Source organism: Barbus barbus, assembly GCF_936440315.1.
Source record: "Barbus barbus genome assembly, chromosome: 37".
Lineage (NCBI taxonomy): Eukaryota > Metazoa > Chordata > Actinopteri > Cypriniformes > Cyprinidae > Barbus > Barbus barbus.
The window spans coordinates 23,529,359-23,555,222 of NC_136715.1; the positions used below are offsets into that span (position 1 = coordinate 23,529,359).

Sequence of the window (25,864 nt, forward strand, 5' to 3'; positions counted from 1 at the left end):
CCATCAATGCCTGGTTGACACTCAAGAATAAAAAAAGACAAATCCGTGTAGGCAGTAGTAGGGCATCTGGCTGGGAAAATCTTTTGATGCGATCGACGCTGGTTCGAATCCGCATTTTGCCGAGCTGTGTACAATCACTTTCACTCTACTTGATACATGAGCAAAGCGAACTTTTGTCTAAATCGTTCATGGAGCCTTTCTGACGTAGACTATACTTTGGAATTCATGAAAATGCTCTATTTTCAAAATATTAGTTGGTACAAAAGAAATGTACACCTGTTCCTTGTGTAAATATGGGCGTAAAACCTTCTGTGTTCTTTTTGGCAAACTGATGGCATTGCCATATTTTATAAGTTTATTTATAAGTTATTAATATTAGAAGTTATTATTATTAATATACTGCCGTTGATATTCTAGGGATGGGAAACTGGTGGCCAACTGTCAATTTTAAAACAAAGTATCTAAAGATTGCTTTCACTTTGTTAACTATCTCCAACCGCTCACCATATTAAGTGCATGGCAGCAGGACAGGCACTCTAACGTAAACATTCGCTAACAGTAGCAAATAATAAATGAAAAACTGACCATGAAAAATCTGCAGGCTCTGTCTGTCAGCGAGTCCTGCACTGAGTTTGCTCCTGGTCTGGTCAAGGCATTTCTGAGACCTAGGCCTGGTTATGTCCCCAAAGTTCTCTCTACGTCTTTTCGTTCACAGGTGGTAGTGCTGCAGGCTTTCTCTTCCTCCTCTTCGAGTGAGGGCGATGATCTTCTTGCTCCTCTTGCTGTCGACCTGCTTCTTCGACAGGAAAATCTGAGGGGTAAGATGGCGCGATCGCGGGTCTATGTCAATCACGTATGACGTAGGGGCGGCATCTCGTGCCATCAGCCAATAAATTGCCGTGATTCTATAATGGCTTCAGACAATCGTCACACCGCAGCGTCTCGTTCCCTACTCAGAGAACATGGGTTACGTAAGTAACCCGAGACGTTTTGACTTTTCATTAAAAGACTCCATTTTTGATTATCCTCCTCCGTCGTGCGCTTTACTAGTGCTACACGTAACACTATGTTCTTAGGGTTTCTGCTGGTCTTTAAAAAGTCTTCAGTTTAATTGTTTAAATTTAAGGCCATAAAGTCTTTAATGGTACAAAAAGTCTCAATTATAAGAGGTTCTAAATTTGGGAACGGAAAGACTATATAGACTATAATTGCTATATAGATTAATGTGACGATTAAACGTAAAGGCTACGATTTCACTGAATAAATATGAGCGCTGCATGTTTCAGAGTCAGGCAGCCAGGCGCTGCTGCTTGTGTTCTACGGTTACCGGGGAAACCGCTATATTCCGAAAGCAAAACATTATATTTTTAAATGATTAAAAATCTAAACAAATAATACATAAGTGATTTAATTTTATAATTGATTGATAATAATTGTTTAAATGAAAATAATAATTGATACTTTTCAATTTCAACTTTTGACTCCTCCCTTTTCTTAAAAATTGTTTAAAGGCTGCATGTAAAGTGCAGGTCTTAAATTTAATTTTAAAAACCCTTCAGATACCCAGTTATATTATTGTACCATTAGGATTTTTTTTGAATAAGCCCTTTTTAACTGTCCTCAGTTGTTTTGCCACTAATAAAAAATGAATTGAAATGAATGCCTCTGAATTCTTAATCCGGGCCTGTCAGTAAAGATGCATTTCTCTCTAAAGGCACATCCAATTATGTTTTGTTGATTAGATTCTCTTAGTGAATTTGAGTTTATCCACTTTTGCAACTTCCATTTTTACAACCAGAAAGCCTGTTATTATAAGTTAATGTTTGTTTGTACTTTTTCTTACTAGATCTTTGAAGTCCATTTTCTTTCTGGACTTGTTTTCTCTGGTTTATGTTAGTAAGGGAGTTAGGTTTTTTTGATGTATTTTTGTTTACTTTTGTTTTGGTAGGTTAGTTCGTTTTTATTATTAGGTATAAGTATTATGTTTGTTGTTTTGGCCTGAGCTTCCTCTCGAAGTCATTTAAAAACCCTCCTGCATTTGTACAATAAAAATGTTATACTTTTCTTCAGTTACGTTGTGAAGTGGGGTTTTCTTTTTGTAACCTACTATTTTGAGTTTGAATACTGTTGCTCACTGCGGACTCACACACACAACACCGTTTTCATTCTGTTACGTGACCTACCTTCCCCTAGACTTGATACGGAACGTAACATTATTTATTTATTTTCAGAATTTAGCAGTAAGAAATTATAGTCCAGGTGATATGTGAAATTTTTTTTCACTTATTCATAAAAGCATGAAATTTGGTACACTTGTATAGTTTGCAGCCCTAAACATTTTCAGAAAGGGAGCCATAGCAAAATCATCTCGTGGTTGCCATGGCGACCATTTTACTTTCCGCCAATCGCCCTGCACTGATTGACAGCTGTACTGATTATATTAAAGGTGGCGCTCTTTGCTTGCTTTCTGTATTTAATCTATTCACAATTTGAATAAAAATGTTTTATATAAATTAAAGTTTTTTCTACCTCAAGTAGGAGATTTAATGCAGGTTTCGTTCAGGTTGGTTCAGTTTTTATGTCAAATGGGTCGGGTTTAGGATTAAATCAACAGATATGCCTGTGATTGGCTAAAATGGCAAAAACACGTTGAAATTGTAATCGATCTCCAGAGCGCAAACCATAATGCACTGGATAGTTTGCCAAATCTGCAATAAAATGCCATTATTACAGCTTTATCTGTGAGGATGAACCGAGGTCTTCAGGATCACTAGAAACTTCCAAGCAGGTGTGATTTGGGGCTGGTTGGAGCTAAACTCTGCAGAGCTTTGGCCCTCAAGGAATTGATTATGAGACCACTGATCTATGACATCTTCAAGATGAACAGTTATATTCTAGGTTTCTCTTAGATCAGCATTTAAACAGTTTTTGCTTTACATGAACACTTTAAATTAGAGAAATTAGTTTCTCTTATGTGTTTTTCAGACATTTAGACTTATTATTGCCTTATTATACTGCCTTATAAGAACTGGATAAGTAGTGATAGAATTTGCATGTCCTTGGTGGACGTAACTAATGCAGTTATATAAAGCCGAGGCTCCTTTAAGGACGCAGGGTGCCACGGTCTGGCGTCATTTCCGTTTTGATGAGCGCGCCTTAAACCATGCGTGCTAGATTTTTTGTCGACATGAATCATAAGAAAACTTTGGTTGAATTCAGTTGATTTCAGATTATTTATGACTTTTGCTAAACGATTAACTGCGAACGGATATATTAACAATACACTTTAGTGTTACATATTCATAGATTGCTGATCGTAGGAAGATCTGATGTGGTCTGGTATGTATGATTGTCTCTGATATATTATATTTTAACATAAAACGGTAATAAGATATGTTGTAGCATACTTTATATGAATTGTGCCTATTAATATTATAATATTGCGCATAAATTATATCAAATTAACAAGCTGAAGTCATGTCCTCACTTTGTATGCTTGCAGATAAACATCCATGTCTATCACTAACGTTACATATGTCTTTACTAATATAGCTTCTAAGGCCTGTTTTTGTGTTTTAGAAAGTGGTTATTGTGGCAGCAGCGGTAAACATGCATGTTTAAATGGGATGAAGCGATACAGTGGTCCCGAAAAGTATTTAGTCTGTTAAGTCACAGTTAAATTGTCGAAAAGTTACTAAATGTAACTTACTATTATATTTGTTGGATGCCACTTAATTTCATTTTGTCATCTAATTCAGTGACATTTAGACAGTTTTGAATGTGATTTAAATGTTTGTATGCAGTTTTTGTTGCCACTCTGTACGTTAGTCATGATCGTTGTCATGAACCACTTCTCTAGTGTTTAACTGTGTTAAATGCTCTCTCTAAAATAATTTTGATTGCAACTGTACAATGATATCTTTTACAGATTTAGTGTGGTTGCCAGATGCAGGTCATGAAAGACATTTTTCTATTTCAAGTACAAAATACTAATTTAATTATTGAATCAGGTTGCTTTTGATTTATTAAACCCTTAATATTAAAATTGACTTACCATCACTATGTTTTATATGAACCGTATATTTGAAGAGCTTTGATTTTTAGTGAAAATCAACCTTTACAATTATAGACCAGCTGTTTTATTTTTTTTGTCACATAATAAAGGAAATTGTGTATTTCCATCGTTTCTAATAATCCTCACTTTTTGCCTTCTGGTTGCCCCTGGGGGATTCAAGAAGTTAAAAAAGAAGGGGAAAAAAGCCATTTCGCAATTACTTTGAATCTAATTTCCACTGTGCTGTATCTTTCCTGTCATGACATATTTTAACTTTATCATTTTTATTTTTAGATTTGGACCACTTATTCTCTCAGATAGGACTGCTGTATGGACTTGTTCATGATGAACTGTGAGTTATTGGCCACATGCAGTGCACTGGGTTATCTTGAAGGAGATGTTTACCACAAAGAACCAGACTGCCTTGGTAATGCTTAGACCTTTAAGCCAAACCCGCTTTACAGCAGGAATTTCAGCAAAAAGTTTTATGCATTTTGTCTTTTGCATTAAGCATGTTTTAAATATGATAATTGTATCTTATGACACACACATGGTTGTGATTTATTTATTATAGAGAGTGTGAAGGATCTGATTCGTTACTTGAGACATGAGGATGACACAAGGGACATCAGGCAGCAGCTGGGAGCTGGACAGATCCTTCAGAATGACCTCTTACCCATCATCACCCAGCACACGCAGGACAAACCGCTCTTTGATGCCTGTATCAGGTGTTTGAGCGCATTGTTTTTTTTAATGAGATATTTTCTGTAAAAATGCTATCAAATAGTTGTTATTCTAATGACAAATTATTAAAATTATCAAGTTATGTAATGATCAAATCATGTAAAATAAGACATGACTGTTTCAAATATTTCTCAGGCTAATGGTGAACCTGACCCAGCCAGCTTTGCTCTGCTTTGGAAAAGTTCCTGATGATCCAGCCTTCCGCCATCACTACCTCCAAGTGACGTCATACCTTCAGGCCTATAAAGAGGTATAAACGCCCATTCACACAAATAAGAATTACTATATTAGCATCTACACCTGTGGTTCTCAAACTTTTTTTGGTCACTTCCCCCTTTAACCCCCTGGGGTCGAAGCCCGCTGTCTCGTGTGCGGGCTGTCTCAACCCATATCTAATACAGTCACGCTCATGTGCCGTTTGCGCCTTTCACATTCAAACATCCACGTGAGGCGCACGCGAATGTAAACACCCACATCACCTCCGCGCCGTAAACAAACAAGTTCATCCCGGCTACTTTCTGTTTCTGGAAGATCTGCTGCGAGAAATAACCCAGAATTTCAAAATGTTTTTTTGTTTTTGTTTTTTTTTTCCTTCAGAGCACATAAACAATATACACTTTGAAAATTCCAGGTTCAGAAGCTTGGAGTCAGTGTATATATACGAATTAAAACTTTTTAGCACTCAAGTGATGATAAAGACGTATCATGTTACAAACGATGTTGTTCTTCTAAACTTTCTATTAATAAAAAAATAAATAAATAAATAAAAAAATAATAAAAAAAAAAAAAAAAAAATATATATATATATATATATATATATATATATATATATATATATATATATATATATATATATATATATATATATATATATATATATATATATATATATATATATATATATTCTTAGCTGTTTTCAATAATAATAATGTTTTTTTTTTTTTTTTTTTTTTGAGCAGCAAATCAGAATATTAGAATGATTTCTGAAGGATTATGTGACTGGAGTAATGATGCAAAAAAATCAGCTTTGATTGTTCCTAATACAATGTTCTGCACTCGCAAGTGAATCAAGTTATTTTGTGTGATAGCTAAATATTCTAAATAAACTACAAACAAAAAAAAATTTTTTATTTTGTCCTCATATTCTTTCTTGTAACGCTTCCCTCTCAGTCACATACCTGATTGAATGGCTCATTATGAATCTCATTATGCAGCTCATTATGAGGGCCTTTGTCTTTTCAGGTGTGAATGTGAAGGTTGACGCCTTCTCGCATAGACCCTTTTTACTCAAAAAGTGACTTTTTATATTTAAATCAATATATTGTTTTCTGTAAGCAAGTAAACAAGATGATTTTCACATTATGAAGCAAAAACTCTAGACTACAAGATCCAGTTCTCAAAAGTCTTATAAACACATTTTCTGTATGATTGTTATGGCCTTATTTCAGTGACTTCAGTTAGTTTTTCACTAACCACGCATAAACATTGCTTTCTCAAAAACACAATCGTGTACATAAATGCTGCAAACATATTATTGTAGCCCACTTTGTGCTGTTTACAGTGTTATTAGACTTTAGCCATTTATGTTTGTAAGCAACTGAAAAAAGCACAAATGTCAGGGCATGTCAAAACTTCTCCAGGCCCCCAAAACACCCTTACACCCCAGAGGGTTTAAACCTTGAAAAAAAATCTGGTGCCCTTACCTCACCTCAGACCGAATAATTTTACTAAAAATGATGAAAATTGATGGATTTTTAAAAATGGACAAGCCTGTTTCACTATCACTGTGTCTTCAATGGACATGAGTGGTGCCATGCGACTAAAGACAAATATACACAATTCCCCGACAGAAAGTTGATGACCTGTTTGGTTTAAGACATGGATGCATTTAACCTGCAGTTGCAAATGCATAAATAATGTTTTGTTTTTAACATAAAACATTGAATGCTGATATTTGAAATGATTTAAAACATGAAAAATTTTTTTAATGTGAAATTAAAACTGCCAGTAGGTGACAGCAAGTGACTGTTAATGAGTGAGTCATTGAGATTCAACCGATTCATTGAAATGGCAGATTTATTCAGGAACAAAGCATTTGACTGTGTTAATGAGTGAATCACTAAATCATTTATTCAAACAATTTGTTCAAAAAGCTGATTCATTCAATACGTATACACCGTCTATTGCTCTGAGACGCAAAACAGTGCTGTGATCTTTGTTTGGAACTATTTCCGTTGGTAAAATTGAGCAAAAACAGGCAATATTGTCTAGAGCCCAACCGATATATAGTTTTGTCGATATTTTTGGCCGATATGAGCCTGTCACAGATATCGGTATCAGCGAATATGCCACCGATATGAATATTGTTTTTTTACAGAAGATAACATCGATTAAATGCTTCTGAATGGTGTAATTACTTAGTTTGTCCAGCAGACCATTGTGTGCAACTGGCGACCCAGGTCACTAGTGTAGAGATGCACGGATGAGCTCGAACTTGAATGGATGGTTCATTTTTAACAGCAGATTCACTGATGTCAGAGCTGGTCTGTGCATCACTGCACACGTCTGCAGCGAATTACGGCTTCACTGCCACCGGAGCTGATCGCGGTGGCTCAGTCAATGCTGGTGTTTATACCGGCCACGGCCCAGCCCAGGACTCATGCTGATCACATTGGTCAGATCACATTTCCTAACTGGGTGTCTACACTGGACGCAAGCGGAACAAAATACAATAGAATCCATTATAATCAGTGATTCTGTCTACACTGGATGCGGTATGAAGTGACATGACAAATCCCGACAGTAAACTGATGCCTCGTTCTATTTATGACATGCTGACAAATGATTTTCACCGGTCGCTTTGTCGTGTCCAGTGTAGACACTGTGTGTCAGCATAGTTTGCCAGTACAGTTAGTAATTTAGCAGATTGAAAAGTTAATATCTTTCTGCAGTTGAATAGACCGCAGTGTGGTGGTGGCTTGACTCTATACAACAATGTCCCAGTCTTTTACTTTCACAATGAGCTTATCATACTCGTTTGCTACATTAGTAGGGCCCTGTGATTTCCGCGATGTCGAAAACATGGACTGAATTGCGGAATCCAGTCATAAAAATGGACTTTTCTTTATAACTCGGATTTTCATGGAATTTGTCATTTTTGATGAATAATAAAAAACAGGTCAGTGTGCTTAAATCAAATCGCGATATAGACTAGTGTTTGTGAATATTAAACTGCAAAAACATTAAATACGAACCCTCGTGTTCTGCATGTTCATTTGATTACCAGAAAATACACAACACGGAATTTGTGAAAAAACATTATTCATTATTATTATTTATTAATTTTAGATGTTTACATTTGGAAAAGCTGTGCCTCCTGCATAAACCTGCCCCTGTTGGTTTGGCAGTAGCTTGCTTGCCCTACAGTTACCTTGTTTATTTTCTTAATTCAAGTTATATATATATTGTTCTATTTGTGTTGTAAAGTTATTTATAATAAGTGAAGTGAACTTTACTGTTAAGTGCACTGATATCAGACTCATTTTGAATAATAAAGTTTATTGTTAAATACCCTGCCTCCATTACGTAGGCCTATGTTTGTCACATCATTATAAGTGCTTGATCACCACATTTGAGTTATAATTGCAAAAATGCGTTTCTATATATAATATATATATATATATATATACATATACACACACACACACAGTGGGTACGGAAAGTATTCAGACCCCCTTCAATTTTTCACTCTGTTATATTTGCAGCCATTTGCTAAAATCATTTAAGTAATTTTTTTTACACAGCACCCCATATTGGCAGAAAAACACAGAATTGTTGACATTTTTGCAAATTTATTAAAAAAGAAATACTGAAATATCACATGGTCCTAAGTATTCAGACCCTTTGCTCAGTATTTAGTAGAAGCACCCTTTTGATCTAATACAGCCATGAGTCTTTTTGGGAAAGATGCAACAAGTTTTGGGGATCCTCTGCCATTTCTCCTTGCAGATCCTCTCCAGTTCTGTCAGGTTGGATGGTAAACGTTGGTGGACAGCCATTTTTAGGTCTCTCCAGAGATGCTCAATTGGGTTTAAGTCAGGGCTCTGGCTGGACCATTCAAGAACAGTCAGGGAGTTGTTGTGAAGCCACTCCTTCGTTATTTTAGCTGTGTGCTTAGGGTCATTGTCTTGTTGGAAGGTAAACCTTCGGCCCAGTCTGAGGTCCTGAGCACTCTGGAGAAGGTTTTCGTCCAGGATATCCCTGTACTTGGCCGCATTCATCTTTCCTTCGATTGCAACCAGTAGTCCTGTCCCTGCAGCTGAAAAACACCCGCACAGCATGATGCTGCCACCACCATGCTTCACTGTTGGGACTGTATTGGACAGGCGATGAGCAGTGCCTGGTTTTCTCCACACATACCGCTTAGAATTAAGGCCAAAAAGTTCTATCTTGGTCTCATCAGACCAGAGAATCTTCAGGTGGTTTTTAGCAAACTCCATGCGGGCTTTCATGTGTCTTGCACTAAGGAGAGGCTTCCGTCGGGCCATTCTGCCATAAAGCCCCGACTGTTAGAGGGCTGCAGTGATGGTTGACTTTCTACAACTTTCTCCCATCTCCCGACTGCATCTCTGGAGCTCAGCCACAGTGATCTTTGGGTTCTTCTTTACCTCTCTCACCAAGGCTCTTCTCCCCCGATAGCTCAGTTTGGCCGGACGGCCAGCTCTAGGAAGGGTTCTGGTCGTCCCAAACGTCATCCATTTAAGGATTATGGAGGCCACTGTGCTCTTAGGAACCTTAAGTGCAGCAGAATTTTTTTTGTAACCTTGGCCAGATCTGTGCCTTGCCACAATTCTGTCTCTGAGCTCTTCAGGCAGTTCCTTTGACCTCATGATTCTCATTTGCTCTGACATGCCCTGTGAGCTGTAAGGTCTTATATAGACAGGTGTGTGGCTTTCCTAATCAAGTCCAGTCAGTATAATCAAACACAGCTGGACTCAAATGAAGGTGTAGAACCATCTCAAGGATGATCCGAAGAAATGGACAGCACCTGAGTTAAATATATGAGTGTCACAGCAAAGGGTCTGAATACTTAGGACCATGTGATATTTTAGTTTTTCTTTTTTAATAAATCTGCAAAAATGTCAACAATTCTGTGTTTTTCTGTCAATATGGGGTTCTGTGTGTACATTAATGAGGAAAAAAAAATGAACTTAAATTTTTCACTCTGTTATATTGCAGCCATTTGCTAAAATCATTTAAGGGGGTCTGAATACTTTCCGTACCCACTGTAATTTATAAAACCTGCTACGGGTCTGCGGCAATTGTCGGGAGTAAGAAAACAAAACAAACGATCCTCTTTGAGTCCCATCCGGAAGGAAGCGTTAATCATAGAATCGCTCCAGCTCACCAGATGTAACACGCTCAGGAATTCTTCCACGTACTGCTCCAACGGTCGTCCCTCTTGCTGGAGGATGAAAATAAATTCCTCAGCCCAGTTCATCCTTTTATGTGGTCCTGTCTTCTGTAACGGAATGTCTCTTCGGAATACACAAGAAGCGGGAATTCAAGGAAATTGTGTTACTAATACTAATATTACTAATACTAGTGTTGCTAATACTTACTAATACTAATGAGGGAGTAAAATCATAACAGGTGAACACAAAGATGACTAATTAATAAGAACAGGAAACAAACCAAATAAGGGCAAACAGGAACTGAAGAGGAACATACACGTAAAACCATGGTATTGCGGCAGAAATGTGGGATATTTATACCGAGTTTGATTATATTATTAATGTAGACATGTTAAATGTATTAAAATAATGTAATATAATTACAGTATAACAATAAATTACAGTACAAATACGTAGTAACCATAGATACATTTTTGCTATGGTATTGAAGTTTTAACTGTGGTTATCATGATCTAAATGTATACTATTATAGACCAATGGTTAATTTTAACAGTCAGAATAATTAGATTTCACTATATAAAAATGAAATGTTACTGCTATTGCTACTACTGTGAACTCAAGCTACTGTCAAATGTGCATTTCTAACAGACAAAAAAAGTGTAATATAAATATTGCAGCCCGCACTACAAACTGTGCTGAAAAAAAGTGGTTTAAAACAACAATTAATGGTCTGCTTTCTACAACTTTCAATTAGGTGCAAGAATCTGCCTTTAAACTTGAGAGAAATAAAGATTTGAAATTTATCTTAATTATCAATATCGGTTGATATGAAAAATATTGCGATTAAAAAGGTGTAGTTGCTGTTCCAACCAAGCAAAAAATGATAATGCGCATTTGATCAGATTTAACTGAAGTACAAGGTTATGAGATTAATTATGTGAATGCTAGGCTGTAGAGATGTGTCTTTAATCTAGATTTAAACAGAGAGGGTGTGTCTGAACCCCTAACGTTATCAGGAAGGCTATTCCAGAGTTTGGGAGCCAAATGCGAAAAAGCTCTTGCTCCTTTAGTGGACTTTGCTATTCTAGGTACTACCCAAAGTCCAGAGTTTTGTGACCTTAGGGAGCGTGATAGATTGTAGCGAGATAGAAGTCTAGTTGGGTAGGCAGGAGCTAAACCATTTAGGGCCTTGTTTAATGAACATGAGTTGATCAAAACAGGTATTATTATTATTATTATTATTATTATTATTATAGCTATATTGATACAGATCTCTCAACTGTTTAAAACAATTTTGACATTTTGTGTGCATTTGACCATTTTATTACCCCAACCCCCCAAAAAATGATATTGATAAACATCATTAAAATGGTCTTTTGTGTTTTCAGGCATTTGCAGATGAGAAGATCTTTACTGTGCTGAGTGAAACGCTCTACACCCTTCTGCAACTGGTAAGGACCAAATCAGTTCATATGTGAGATGGTATGAGTGATTAGAAATATTTTTCATAATTCCTCATGTTTTTTTTTTTTTTTTAAGGACTGGGAGCAAAGAGCTGAAGAGGATAATTTACTGATCGAGAGAATTTTGCTGCTGGTTAGAAATGTGTTGCACGTCCCTGCTGACCCGTATGAGGAAAAGGTGAGTTTTTAGACTAAAATATAGGGTTAAACATGCCTATTAAGCTCACCAAAATCTACATTAAGACATTTTTAGTGCACAAGATATCATTTTCAGTACAAGAAGTTATCTTAAAATAAAATGTTAATCTCTCACACAATAATATTTAATTGTATGTTAAATGACAAAAGCATTTCAATTAAGATGTACATCATTAAATACAAAAAGTCTAATTGGTACATCTTTGTACCTTTTTAAGCACACCCCTGTTTCCATTAAGCTCACATCATATTTTTATTAAAAATTCTTGTTTATTTTAAGCAACATTTTTAAAGAATAATTGAAAATGTTTTATTTGAAGGTACAAAGTCAGTCACAAAAGAACAGAACACTAAAATCAAGCAACAAGGCACTCAATTTGATCAGTTATAGTATATTCATGGTGTCATTCAAAAGTGTGTCAAACATATTTCAACATCTAGACTAGTCCACATTCAGCTAAGTAACACACATTCAAAAATATACAAACCAATAAAATATTTAATTCATGGGGGTGAACACAGAAACTAGCCTCTTTATGAAGCCTCTTATTATATGGATGACAACTTTGAATATTAGTTCCAGGCTTTGAATATTAATAAGACTGGTATACACTACACAATTTTTTGCCCCTATTTTCCACTGATTTACAGTCTGGAGAAGTTGACACTTCAAGTTGACACAAAGGTCAGAGCCAGTCTGCAGATTTGAGTTGACACATTTAATAGAAAATCAAGCAGTGTATGATTGTCACAATTTTTTTTTTTTAGCTTCAGACTTTGATTCCATCCAGTCGGAGGATATCAAACGTTTGAAATTTTCAGCAGATTTTAAAACCAATATTGTTTTTGTCACGTATCTCCTAGCAACAATGCGCACATTTCTGTGTGAGTTTGTGGTGATCGGAAGGAATTTAAAGTCTGGTAGTGTGTGATCCTCAGTCGTTTAGGGTATGATGTAGAGGTCTGCGTGGGACTGTTTTTTAAGTCCCGCTCCCACGAGGTTATATCCCGCACCCACCCGCTCCCGCGAGGTTATATCCCGCACCCACCCGCTCCCGCGATATATTCACTCTGTTCACCCGCTGTCCGCTTTGAATAATTTTCTTCCCGACCTGACCGTTCCCGCTAAATTTAGATCTCGTTTCCAGAATCACACATTTAAATTTCCTCTGAAAGAAAGCGAGATAGGCTAACAAATAAAAGTGTAGTCTGCACAAAATTGTATTTGTTATTCGTCTTGTCAAAATACTAAATTCATTTAACATCTTGCTGTAAACCCAGTAGCCTAGGAAAAGTGTCGCAGAAGAAAAATAAATAAATAAATTCGATATGTCATTTAAAATTATAAGCAAAATATAAACACAACCGAGTTGAAAGTTCTTCAAGGACAGCGCATCCACACTTTGCTCCATCTTTATTCTGCTCTGTCACTCATCGACAACCTGCCTGTTCTGTCTGCGGGCCGTATATTCACCACCGGTACAGCCTGCTCTGAGCATCGTTATGCACATGCTGCTCACAGATCTCGCAAATAAAACGAAGCATGGTTCATGTGTGCAGCGCGTGCATAACAGTCGAGTGCAGGCTCTACCGGTGTTTGAATAAAGTTCAGATATGCAGTTCTGAAAGGACGTCGGGAATGGGATATTGTTAGACTGCCTGCTCCTGTTCAAATTGCACCAGAGTTACCGACCGCTGCCGCGTTTTATTCGGGAATTTAATCCCACGTCGCGAGAAATCTGGTCTGGTCCCACGGTTCCCGCTTGACAGCCGGGGGAATGCAGACCTCTAGTATGATGGCCAGTTTACCTTTGTGACTATTTACAGGTCAAATATATTTACTTGTATAAAGGTCGGTAGGTGTATGATGCCTGGTGTTTTAAAAACCTGTTAGAATTTTATAAGTCGTGTAGTGTATTCCAGCCTTTAGTCGCTTTATTCCTGGACAGATACAACAGGTTTCTGATCGCTCCTTTGTATGGATGACATGCCCTTTTTTATCTTTGGGCATAAACTATAGATAAGTCTAGATTTTGTTATCTTAAAGCTGTTAAATAAGTTATTAATAATTTTATAAATATTAGTTAATATTTAAAGTCTGTTTATGAAGAATGTATTTGCATTGATGTTCAATGTATAAGAGCTTAAAGAGAACACACTGAGCTTAATTGGAGCAGCGACAATTAGCCCTTTCACACATACAGAGTTTTCCGGTAAATTGCCGTAAAGAGATCATGTGTGAACAGGACCTTTTCAAAAATAACGGTAAACTCGTTCTGGCAATTTACCGGTATGAGAAGTTGTAACATTACCAGTAAATTGCCGGAATTCTGCTGTGTGTGAACGCAGAAGGAAAATTGCCGGTATGAGCACGTACAAGTTCAGAACGCGCTGACGTAAGACTCTACTCCGGGCCAATCATAACACACTGACACAGATGACGCATTCACTCCACACTTCCCCATGTATCCGCCCATGTCCGTCGCACAGACCTCTGCATTTGTGTAACATAAGTGTTTTTTTTGTTTGTTTGGTTTTGAACTGTTCACATTTACTTCAGAAAAAACCTGGATACTCGCCAGGACAGCCATTTATGCGAAATTTTGTGTGTATTTGGCCACTTAAGTACAACAGATAAACTACGTAAAATAACTCCATATGATACTCGTTATAGGCGGCTTTGGATGTGACTGTGAGCGCTCAGCCTTGAAACAGCCTCTGGAGAGCGCGAGTACCTATTGGCTTTAAAAGACGTGCAAATTATACATTTTTGTGACGATGCAACAATGATCCGATTAAGCAAGTTACAATTTTGTCAACTGTCCCGAAATTCGAGCGGAAGTCTTGGATCGGTGTGCAACTGATGTGAAGCCGCTTTGAGAGAGAGAAAGAGAGAAGACCCGGACCAGCTGAATCACTCACACTGTTTTCAAATGACTGATTTAATCTGCTAGTTTGTGTGGATTTATTTACTCGTATAACCCACTTGCTATCTTGAATAAATGTTTGCAGGAATTTCCCTCATTATAAACTTGACATCTGCGGGGATGAGTACAACTATGTAGCTAATATACACACAATCCCCCACGAAATTCTGGACATGATTAATCATAACTAAAATTAGAAATAAAATTTCATTATTTTTCAGTTTCCCCCAGGCCTGGAAATGGCTGTTTTCAAAATTTTATAAAAGCAACTGATGCACGCTGTTAATCACTTAAACTGGCCACCAATGTGATCGGCTGAATGCTCCGTTACCTCTCCCTCTAATCACATGCCGTATCCATCACCCCGCTTTGTTCCGGGACCTCGAAATGTTCAAATTAAGCACTGGTTTGTAGTCATCTATTACGATGTCTCTGGGACAAAAGCAGCTGCATGAATGCAAAAGTTTGAAACAAAAATGAAACCAACAAAAAGACTGACTGCATACCCTCCATGTTTACAAATACAAGCGCAGCTATTGGAGGTTAATGATGTCACGGAATTTACCAGTATTTTGGATTGGATGTGTGAATGGTGCTTTTCGGAATGTTGTTGCCTGTGTGAACAGCGCATTTTTGAATTTACCGGTAAAGTCGTTCCAGTAATTTTATGGCAATTTACTGGTATTACTGTGTGAAAGGGGCTATTGTTTCATAAATTTGACAATGTTAAATGTTATTAAAATGGCAAGATTTTGCTAAATAAATAATCTAGGTATGTATTAAGTTTATACATATTTTAATATGAACAACTATTGTTGACTATCTCTGAAATTATACTTTTATTGATGTCACATTGAAGCTGTGTGATTTTCATAGTAGTGTACCCTTTAAACCTTAAAATAATATGAAATCTTTGAAAATTACAGCACTGTAAAATGACAGACCAGCAATAAACTGTCAATTTATAATATTATGGATTTAAAAGTACAAGCCAGTAATGCCTGTGAAGTAATATACAGTATTAGTGTAGCACACAATCATATACAGCTAGTCAGCTAACTGTGTTCTGTAGCATCTGCACTATGTTGCCAGAACTATCTTTTGGATCTAACTGTAATTATTTCCCACATTCAAGTTCCAGTTTATTATACGCAAAAGTCTAAACATCTCTTAATTTTACTGTAAGTAGTGAATCTTATCCAAACTAAAGGCTTAAACATCTAAAAAACGCACATTTAAGGGGCTCCTCTTTTGGTGAAAGTATTCAGACAGCTTTCAAAATGACCACCAGACAGTGTGAACACATGGACCGCCATATCTCAGTGTGCAATGGTCTGATTGACTTGAAATTACAGGATGTATTTAACACACATCAACTGGTTAAGACATCAAGTAGCATAATACATTATTTTTTCTATTACAATCTGAGCTCAAAAATGGTAGTGTGCTTAATTGGTACATTTACCCCTACTCACAGATATGTATTTAATCAATGTCACCCATATCCTTGACGTTCATTGGCCTACTATCCGTTTTTAAATGAAATAATACACATACAGTTTCATGGCTGGTAAAAAAAAAGATTTATGGGCAATAGGGGTGGGAATCTCTGGGAACCTCACAATTGATGCAATTGCAATTCAGAGGGCTTTGATGATAAAGCAATTATCAATGCATCTTTTATTTATTTATATATATATATATATATATATATATATATATATATATATTATATGTATATGTGTAATGTAATTATTAATTTTTTTTATCACTGTGTGACTACTTGGTACTTTCAAAGCAATGTATTTGTAATAATTAGAAATATTAAATGATCAGTTTTATATCAAATTGATCAGCATATTTATTAAATGCTGCATTTAAAGGCTACTTTAAAATAAACCCCTATAAATACCTGCTGCTGTTTGTTAAACAACAAAACACAGCTTCAACAAAGATTAATCTATATTAAAATGAATACAATGAACACCATGCAGTGTTTTAACAGTTAATTACAAAATTTGTTAGAGTACTGAAACCGTAAATACATACTTTGTAAATGAATACAAATATTAATTATTATTAGCTAATGGTAACGGAAGAAACTTTACAACTGAAAAATGTGTTAGTAATAGTAAATGTTGAAATTAGCACACTCTAACAATGACAAATACATAACTTAATGTTACAAATGGACTCATTGAAGTGTAACCACTTAATTTCAACAGTCATACTTAAAGATGGCCATCTGTTTTATTTCCTATATTTGGGTTTATGTATATGCTTTATTTTTTGTTTTTAAATTAACTGTTTTTTCCAAAGCATTGTTAGATTCCAGTGGTTCCAGTGCCATAGTTATGCAAATATTTGATTTCAGAAACATTATCATAGCTATTATCTCTATTATATCTCTCATGATTTTAAATGTTTAACCTCAGAATTATCTCAAAGTGTGTTTTTTTTTTTTTTTTTATGGTGGCTGTGCTTTTAAAATGTAATTATTATAATCTTAATTCAGGTGAAGAAGGATTTAGAAAATCTGACAGTAACTATGTTGAGTACTACTGTAAGGTTAACCCTGCCTGCTTTAATTGTTTGAAAATGATTAATTTGAAAACATTCGTTAGAAATTTAGAAAAGTAATCAAATGTAATTAGTTACATTACTTTAATAAAATAATTCAAATATTTACATTACGTATTACATTTTAAATAGAGTAAATTGTGATCTGCAACCTTTTACATTTCAAAAGTAATCTTCCCAACAATGGTCTTCAGACCATGCCTTCAAAAATGTATGAAATTCAAGTACATAGAGGTATGTAGGCACCTCTTGCTAATGTGTCAAAAGTTATGAAGTTTGGAAGTTTTGAAGACATTCTCAGCATGTAACCATAGCAGTCTTAAATTATCTGTCGCCACCAAAGTTGTGCTTATGTATAAAAACTTATTTATTTTGTCTTGCCTCTGCTGTGAGACTATGGTGGGTGGACCCCAGGCAATAATAATAGTAATAATTGAAAAGATTATAGATGATTATAATAAAAGTAACACCTAATTTTTATTGTCAAAGGCAGAAATGTGTTGCCATTTTAATAAATACACTGATGAATGCAGATTAATATTTCACAGTAAATGTTAATTTTAGCAGAAGTAATCCTAATATATCAATTTCTTAGTTTCTTGCTTAAAATAAACCCTGGAGCTTTTATTTTTGTGGAAAACTGCAGGGAGACCTTTACGTATTTATGACAGTAAATGAAAATAAAATGTAACGGATATAGAAATGCTTCTCATTATAAATGAAATGCTGAAACATCTGTTCACCAACACATGCAGTTGGAGGTGGAGTTGTAGATGCAGATGGAGTTTGCTGCATTAACTAACTGAGCCAATGGAGACGCTGGGAAACGCTGTGGGCTCAGCAAACTTTTAATTTTGTAGTAAAGTTAACTAACTTTTGTGCTCGTACGTTGAAAAATTTAGGAGCACATTTAAAAAAAAAAAAAACATTAAAGGGGCACAATACAAATTTTTCAAATGTGTTTTAGCTTAAGGTGATATCAGGGGACATTATGCGGAGAAAACAAAAGTTACAAAGGGTTTTTAAATATTTCTGGTTTAATATAACTTTTTAGTAATTATGTCATTATTTATAGACTTTCTTTTAATTGATTAATAAAAGCCAAGTAAATAAAATAAGTTATCAAAATCTTGGAAAAATAAGTGGTATTCTCTGTTCTCAAATGCTGGGGTCAGCTGTTGGCACTAGCTAGCAAACTGTAGGCTGTAGTAACTGAAGTAATGATGTAGTAAAGACGGTAACTCACTATTGTGCAGGCAAACCACTGATACTAATGTGCTCTAGTCATTATCGTGTTAGGGGAGGGGTCATGCTCAGTGGCTCCAGTGCCACTGGCTCCATCAATATTTCAGGCCCGCCGAAAAAATCCTAAATGCACAAATGGTGGAAAAAACTGTTTAATGATCTAACTCCACAATATTCAGTATACTATATTATAATATTCACAGAATTTTGTATATATTATAATTAGGGGTGCGCCGATCCGATATTCACCATGTTCTTAACGAGCACAGTATCTGAAATTTGAAACTGTTAAAAGAAAAGGCTCAAACTATTGCACAGATTTAATACACTACGCATTGATAGCTCTTCACTTTGTGCTTTGAACCTTTCTATGTGGACTTGTGGAGCGCTGAGACTCTGTGCACGGGATGTGCATAAGCGCTTTGTGCCACTCTGTTTTTAGAGCCTGATGTTGAAATCATGCAAATTGCCTTAAGCTATTACCTAAATAAACTGCGAGAAGATTTTCTAAAACATCATGGACGGACTGGTCATGAGAGCGCTGCACGAGCTTGCGTCGTCCATCTGCAGGACAGTTGAAAGCATTCAAATGATTCAAAGCGCCGGAATCAGCGCTGAAACGCTTTTTGAAATTCACTTTTTATGATTGGGGGTGAGAATTTGAGTTAGTGCTGTCATAAAATTAACAACGGTTGTGATGTAATTATATAATAGGCTGTAGTCTGACGCACTACATGTCTGCTGTTACAGTCCTGTTTTTAGTTTCAATTCACTCCTAGCCGTGCTTGGTTCGAGCTGCTTTATTTTGCATTTGGGAACACAACATTTGTCATTAGAAACGTTCATAAATCTGTTGTTGTTTACAAAGAAGTTTCAGTGTCACATAATCCTTCAGAAATCATTCCAATATGCTGATTTGCTGCTCAAGAAACATTTCTCATTATCAATGTTAAAAACCGTTTCGCTGCTTAATATTTTTGTGGAAACGGTACCACTCAAACATTTGTATAAGATTTTAAAAAGAGAGAGAAATTAATAATTTTATTCATGCATGAAAGTGATAAGTGAGTGAAGACATTTAAAATGATTTCTATTTAATAAATCCATTAACAAATTTAATTAAAATATTTGATAAATGCAAATAAATCCTGTTCATTAAACTTTATATTTATCAAAAAATCCTGAAAAATAGTGTATCACCATTTCCACACAAAATATGAAGCAGCAAAACTGTTTTCAACATTGATAATAATCAGACTCTCAATCAAAATGTTTCTTGAGTCAAATAAATTTAATGATTTCTAAGGGTGCTTTCAGACCTGTAGATCGTTTGCTTTTTTTTTACCGAAACAGGGATTAATTTGTTACATTGTTGCGTTTTCTTGGTTCGGTTCGCTTTCACACGGCAACATTGCAAAGCGTACCAAAATGTGTTTATGCAAGTCACATGTGAGTAAAGCCGTCCTCTTATTGGCCAGAGTTCACTTGTTTACGTTCCTTTGCGTCATTCATCAAGATGGATTGACAAGTTTGCTCCAGAGGGAATCGAGGCTTCGTCAGGACAGCATTCTTGTAATGTGCGGAGAAGAGTAATTAATTACACAACATTTTAATATGAAGAGGTGCTCTTTGGTTTTCAACTGCAATAACAAATACTCTCACTAACAAAATCAAAGTTTCTCACAAATTTTCACTTGCATTCACAAAATAATTTGTTCGTTGGGTCGGATTGCTTTCTCACCACAAACGAACCGCTCTAGGGTTCGTTTGAAAGTTCGCTTGTTTGGTCCGCTTTTGGTGCACACCCGAGTGCGATTGCTGCTTTCTCACCTGCCCAAACGAACCGCACCAAGAGGGAAAACGAACTCTAGTGCGATTTCAACCGAACTAAATGAGGCAGGTGAGAAAGCACCCTAAGACATCCCTTTTATAGCTAATCATGTTACAGACCTAATGCCTCATTTAGTTCGGTTGAATCGTTCTAGAGTTCGTTTTCCCTCTTGGTGCGGTTCGTTTGGGCAGGTGAGAAAGCAGCAATCGCACTCGGGTGCGCACCAAAAGCGGACCAAACAAGCGTACCGAGACCTCCTTGAAGAGGTGGTCTCGGCACGCTTTCAAACAAACCCTAGAGCGGTTCGTTTGTGGTGAGAAAGCGATCCGACCTTAAACAGACCCAACCGCAAAAAGAACTGCGCATTTTTGGACTAAACCAGCTGCGCTGTGCATTATAGGACGAGGAAGTGTTTGTTGACAGTTTGCAGTTTAGCATGGCAGGTCGTGGACAAACTTGGGGTTGTGAGGAGGTGCGGAGCCTCAAAATAGCAGTGTGCTGTAGGGATGCACCGATCCGCATTTTTTCACTTCCGATCCGATTCCGATACCTGAATTTGGATATCTGCCGATACCGATACTATTCCGATACCAGAGCTCTATTTGCTTTAATATCACTATGATTATTATCATTGTTGTTGATTTTATGAGGCTGTAATAAACTTCTCTACAAGCAAGTCTATGTATGTCCCAAAAAGCAACTTGAGGTAAGTATGAGGTTAGAAAACGGCAGAAATCCCATCCTGAAAACAAATATGCAACTTTAAGGGTTTAAATGGATATTTATTTAAATTTCAAGACAGGATTACTAGATACTAGTGCAATATACACCATCAAAGAAACAAACCCTGTCATATGAATTAAACATCACAGATATAAATCACCACTAGGCAGCAACACAGTTTTAAAGTGTCAAACATGAAATAAAAGGGTAAACTTCCATACAACCACTCTCCAAATAATACAAAGGGCTGCTTCATCCGATCAACACAAATTAAGTACACTGACTCTTGTAGCATAAAAAAAGGTTTTCAAATATCAAATATTTGAAATAAAAATAAATATTCACACTATCAATAGAACAATGTGCATCTGATCAACATAAATTCAGTAAATTCTTGCTTGTGTAGCAGCAACAAAATAAGGCTTTCAAATGTTAAACATTTTGAATAAAAGTGCAATAAGTGTACTGTAAACATCTTACACAAACACTATCAATAAGAGTGTGCATCTGAACGGCACAATTCAAGCATGGGAGGTTTGGCATTGAAGGTGACCTGGATAAGCTTAACCCCAGAGTCTGTGTAACTATTCTTGAAAATAAAATAAAAAGTCAAATGACTGAGGGAGTGACATGGTTTTCAACAAATCTCACTTAAACATTGGCAGGTTCTTTTTGAGGAACCAGACCATTATCTTTATTTAATGAATAATAAAGATAATGAATTTCAAACGAAAGTGACTGACCAACGTAGCCGGCGGGGGCTGGTTGCCAGGCTGCAGGATGACTCAACCTCGCTCCACGGACAGTTTTTTATGTTTTATCAGACAATAACTATTTAAGATTTTGCTTCAGTATAATTTTCGGGACAATTAGAGCGGGATTCGGGACAGCAGCTTAGATTTCGGGACTGTCCCGAATTTTTCGGGACGTCTGGTCACCCTAGCTGGAAGTTTACTTTGCTTTTTGAATGATTCCAGAAGTGATTCTTAGCGGCTCTTCTCTTCTTTCTCCCCCCTGGTTAAAAAGTCCTCGTGCTCTCTCGAGTGGTGCTTTTTCAGGTGTTTAATTACATTTGTAGTGTTGAACGTCGCGGCGGAGGTTCCACCTCTTGGAACAACGGCTTTGCAAACATTGCACGTTGCTGTCTTACTTTGTGGCGTTTCGACCGTAAAATATTTCCACACAGCGGACATGTTGTATGGCGCTCAATGCTTAAACTGCTACCTGCAAACTGCAGAGGATTTCCTGAAAGGAGGCGTGTCATCTCTCTCAGTGTCTCATTGGAGCACAGACACGTCACCTAGCCCACGTCACCGACACGTCATTTCAGCAGACAGCATTGTAGACATAACTCTGGATCGGTTTTGTGCGTTGATATTGTTGAAGTGTGTTCTTTCACTATTTTAATATTTTTGTTATTCGTAATAATTATTGTTGTGTTTTTAGTTTATTATTTTACATTGTAAACTGAATGTTCAAATAAAGCATTTAAAAAAAAAAAACATAACTCTGGATCGGACATTTCTCCTGGTTGGATCGGAAATTTCCGATCCGTTAATTAAGCTGGTATCGGAACCCGATACCGATACTGGATCGGATCGGCCCCATCCCTAGTGTGCTGTCTGCTGCACTTTACTCCTGTCTTTGTTTACCTCCGGGAGCACCGTTGGAATTTTCCCGCACGCTCTTTCTGACCAATCGAAAAGCAGTTTAGGGAATGCGTTCAAATACACATCTAGCTAACAAGTGAAGCGGATGTTGTCACGTGACTGCATTTTGGTTCGTTTCAGTTGGTTCGGACCAGAGCAAACAGTGTGGTGTGAAAAAGAACCAAAACGGCTAAAAATAGCTACAATGTATAATTTTTTGCCTTTGGTCCGGACCAAATGAACCGAACTACAGATGTGAAAGCACCCTAAAAGTTCATGTGACACTGAAAACTGGAGTAACGATGAAGAAAATTCTTCTTTGCATCACAGGAATAACATTACATTTTATAATATATTAAAATTTAAAACTTTTTTTTTTGTTGTAATATTTCAACACGTTGAGGTATAAAAATTCAACACGGATAAACAAAAAAAAACTGCCCTTGTATCGGATCGATATCTGTATCGGCAGATGCTCAGAATTTTTGGTATCGGATCGGTTCCGAAAATGTGGCATCAAGCCACCCCTAATTATAATATACAATATTCACAGTCTTTGTAACGTGTTTGCAGCAATATATTTCTAACATTTCTATACATCCTTTATAATGCGTTTATAAACAATTCTCTGACTCGCCTTTGCATGGACTTTAAAAAAATGAATTAGTAAAAATATAATTGTGGTATCACTCGTTTTTCATGAATTGACCTACATCTCCTGAATGCAACATGGAAGCTTAATTTGTATAAAATGCTTTCGTAGGTCAAATTAACAATCATAGCATATCTGCTTTTATGCATTAATGTGCAAAACCACAAAAGCGTAAGCTGTTGCGTGGGTAATATATTTATATTTAATATAAGTGTTTACTTGGTTGTAGTTTCATTTCTACAAATCATTGTTCAGAGTTTAAGCAACAGACAATTTTGAGCTGCAAATAAATTAACACTCATTTGAAATTGACCTCTGACATATGTATATACAGTCTGATATCATGCACGTCACCTAAATTTAGATGATTGTTGATGATAAATTTAGTTTGTTGCTGTAACCGGTGTTCATCAAATATTTAAAATGGACTTTATTTTACAGTACAGTGTAATACATTAGATTAGATTCAAGATTAGATTAAACTTTATTATCATTGCACATGTAAGGTACAGGGCAACGAAATGCATTTAGCATCTAACCAGAAGTGCAATAAGCAGAGGTACAGGATATACAGTGCCTACAATATGTTACATATGTACAGAATATACAGATAAGGCAGTAGTACTATGGACATAATTTACAAATTTTTTAAATACTATCAGTATGATATACAGATGGGTGATATGAACATACTATACAGATGGATTGTGCAGTAAATGTATGTACACTATGAGCAAAAACTATGAATATAATTACAAATGGATATGAATAAGCTATACATTAAGATATATAAACACTAGTGCAATGAACATTGAAAGTGCATAGAAATAAAAATTTCCAGTACATATAGTACTGTGTGTAGAATTTATTTTTTATTTTTTTTTATTTATTTTTTTTATAACCGATTTAATGATGGGGAGGGGTGAAGAGTATGTAGTGGTGTCAAAAGTATTCACATTAATTACTCAAGTAGAAGTTTAGATACTAGGGTTTAAAAAGACTTCTGTAGAAGTTGAAGTATCATCTCAAGTTTTTTACTCAAGTAAAAGTACTGGTTTCAAAACTACTTAAAGTATAAAAGTAAAAGTAATGGAAGAAAAAAAAAATGCCATTAAGGACAAAAGCTTAGGCCGCGGCACAGGGGCCTATTGTGCAATACCCCACCTCCTCAAACATTTTTCTAAAGGCCATAATGACTATAATGTTATATTAAAATGTTAATGTTGTAAAATGTGGGATGCACTAGGCTACCTGTTTCAGCCGGATATGTGCCCACGGAAAATGAACGCATTTTAGTACAATGCAAATACATTAAAAAACCATATGTGTACTTCTGAGCATTAACGTGTTTCATGGAGCGGAAGATATGATGACTAGTTGCCTGTAAGTATTGTAATGGTGCAAAAAGTCAAACTTCAGAGGCATGTCATCAATAACCTTTATTGGAATGTAAATGCACATCCAAGCTTAGCTGCAGGAATCTGTGAGGGCAACGGACGAAGAGAAAGCACCCGTTTGATAAATGAGCCAGTAGTGGAGAAATAATAACTTTTAAGAAATAATCTTTTTTGAGTGTGACGTGATTTGTGTCATGTGCAGGTGCGATGGATCGCGTACAAACCAATAGGGTGTGAATGGCGCAGTGGATAAGACACATGCCTATGGTGTGAGAGACCCGGGTTCGAATCCACTGTGAGACACCAATGTGTCCCTGAGCAAGACACTTAACCCCTAGTTGCTCCAGAGGCGTGCGACCTCTGACATATATAGCAATTGTAAGTCGCTTTGGGTAAAAGCGTCAGCTAAATGAATAAATGTAAATGTAAATGTGTCGGAATGGTATAGGTTTATATTCTCATCCAACCACAATTCACTCTATCCGGATGGCGCGATTTATCTGGATAGGTTTTTATTTATTTTTGAGCGATGAGCAAGGGCGATGCTAGGATTTTCATTTTAGGGGGGCTCAGCCCCCAATGATGGTATAATAATAAAAAATAAATAAATATTTACAAAAAAATGTATTAGTAGGGTAGGATGGTATACTAAACTTATTGCAGTATTCCACTGTATTGCATAGATGGGTATAACATCCGAGTACAAGCCAAATACAAGTCTACCTGATCTCACTCACACACACACACACACCTGTTTACTGTACAAACCAAAAATGTTACTGTTTGCATTACTAGTACAAATCTTTTTCTATGCTCAAGTACAAACAGAAAATTGTAAACATAAAACATCATATCACTTTAAACTTACACTATCCATATTAGCAATATAAACAACACAGCTATAAGGCTGGACAATGGATTAAACTATGTGGGTGCTGTGATTTAACTTTTAAAAGTAAAAAAAAAAAAAAACCCTCAATACTGAAG

General features: G+C 36.2%; 1 protein-coding gene across 1 annotated transcript in view; it reads left to right on the forward strand.

Annotated features, from left to right (window-relative positions):
• The first annotated feature begins 3,130 nt into the window (after nucleotides 1-3,130).
• The window catches only part of timeless (timeless circadian clock), a 73,028-nt gene continuing 50,294 nt past the window's right edge, over nucleotides 3,131-25,864 (forward strand). The window contains exons 1-6 of the mRNA XM_079396480.1: nucleotides 3,131-3,339; nucleotides 4,349-4,481; nucleotides 4,629-4,782; nucleotides 4,934-5,048; nucleotides 11,601-11,663; nucleotides 11,752-11,853. Coding sequence (XP_079252606.1) covers nucleotides 4,385-4,481; nucleotides 4,629-4,782; nucleotides 4,934-5,048; nucleotides 11,601-11,663; nucleotides 11,752-11,853 — 531 coding nt within the window. The 5' untranslated portion in view covers nucleotides 3,131-3,339; nucleotides 4,349-4,384. The remainder of the gene's footprint in view (nucleotides 3,340-4,348; nucleotides 4,482-4,628; nucleotides 4,783-4,933; nucleotides 5,049-11,600; nucleotides 11,664-11,751; nucleotides 11,854-25,864) is intronic.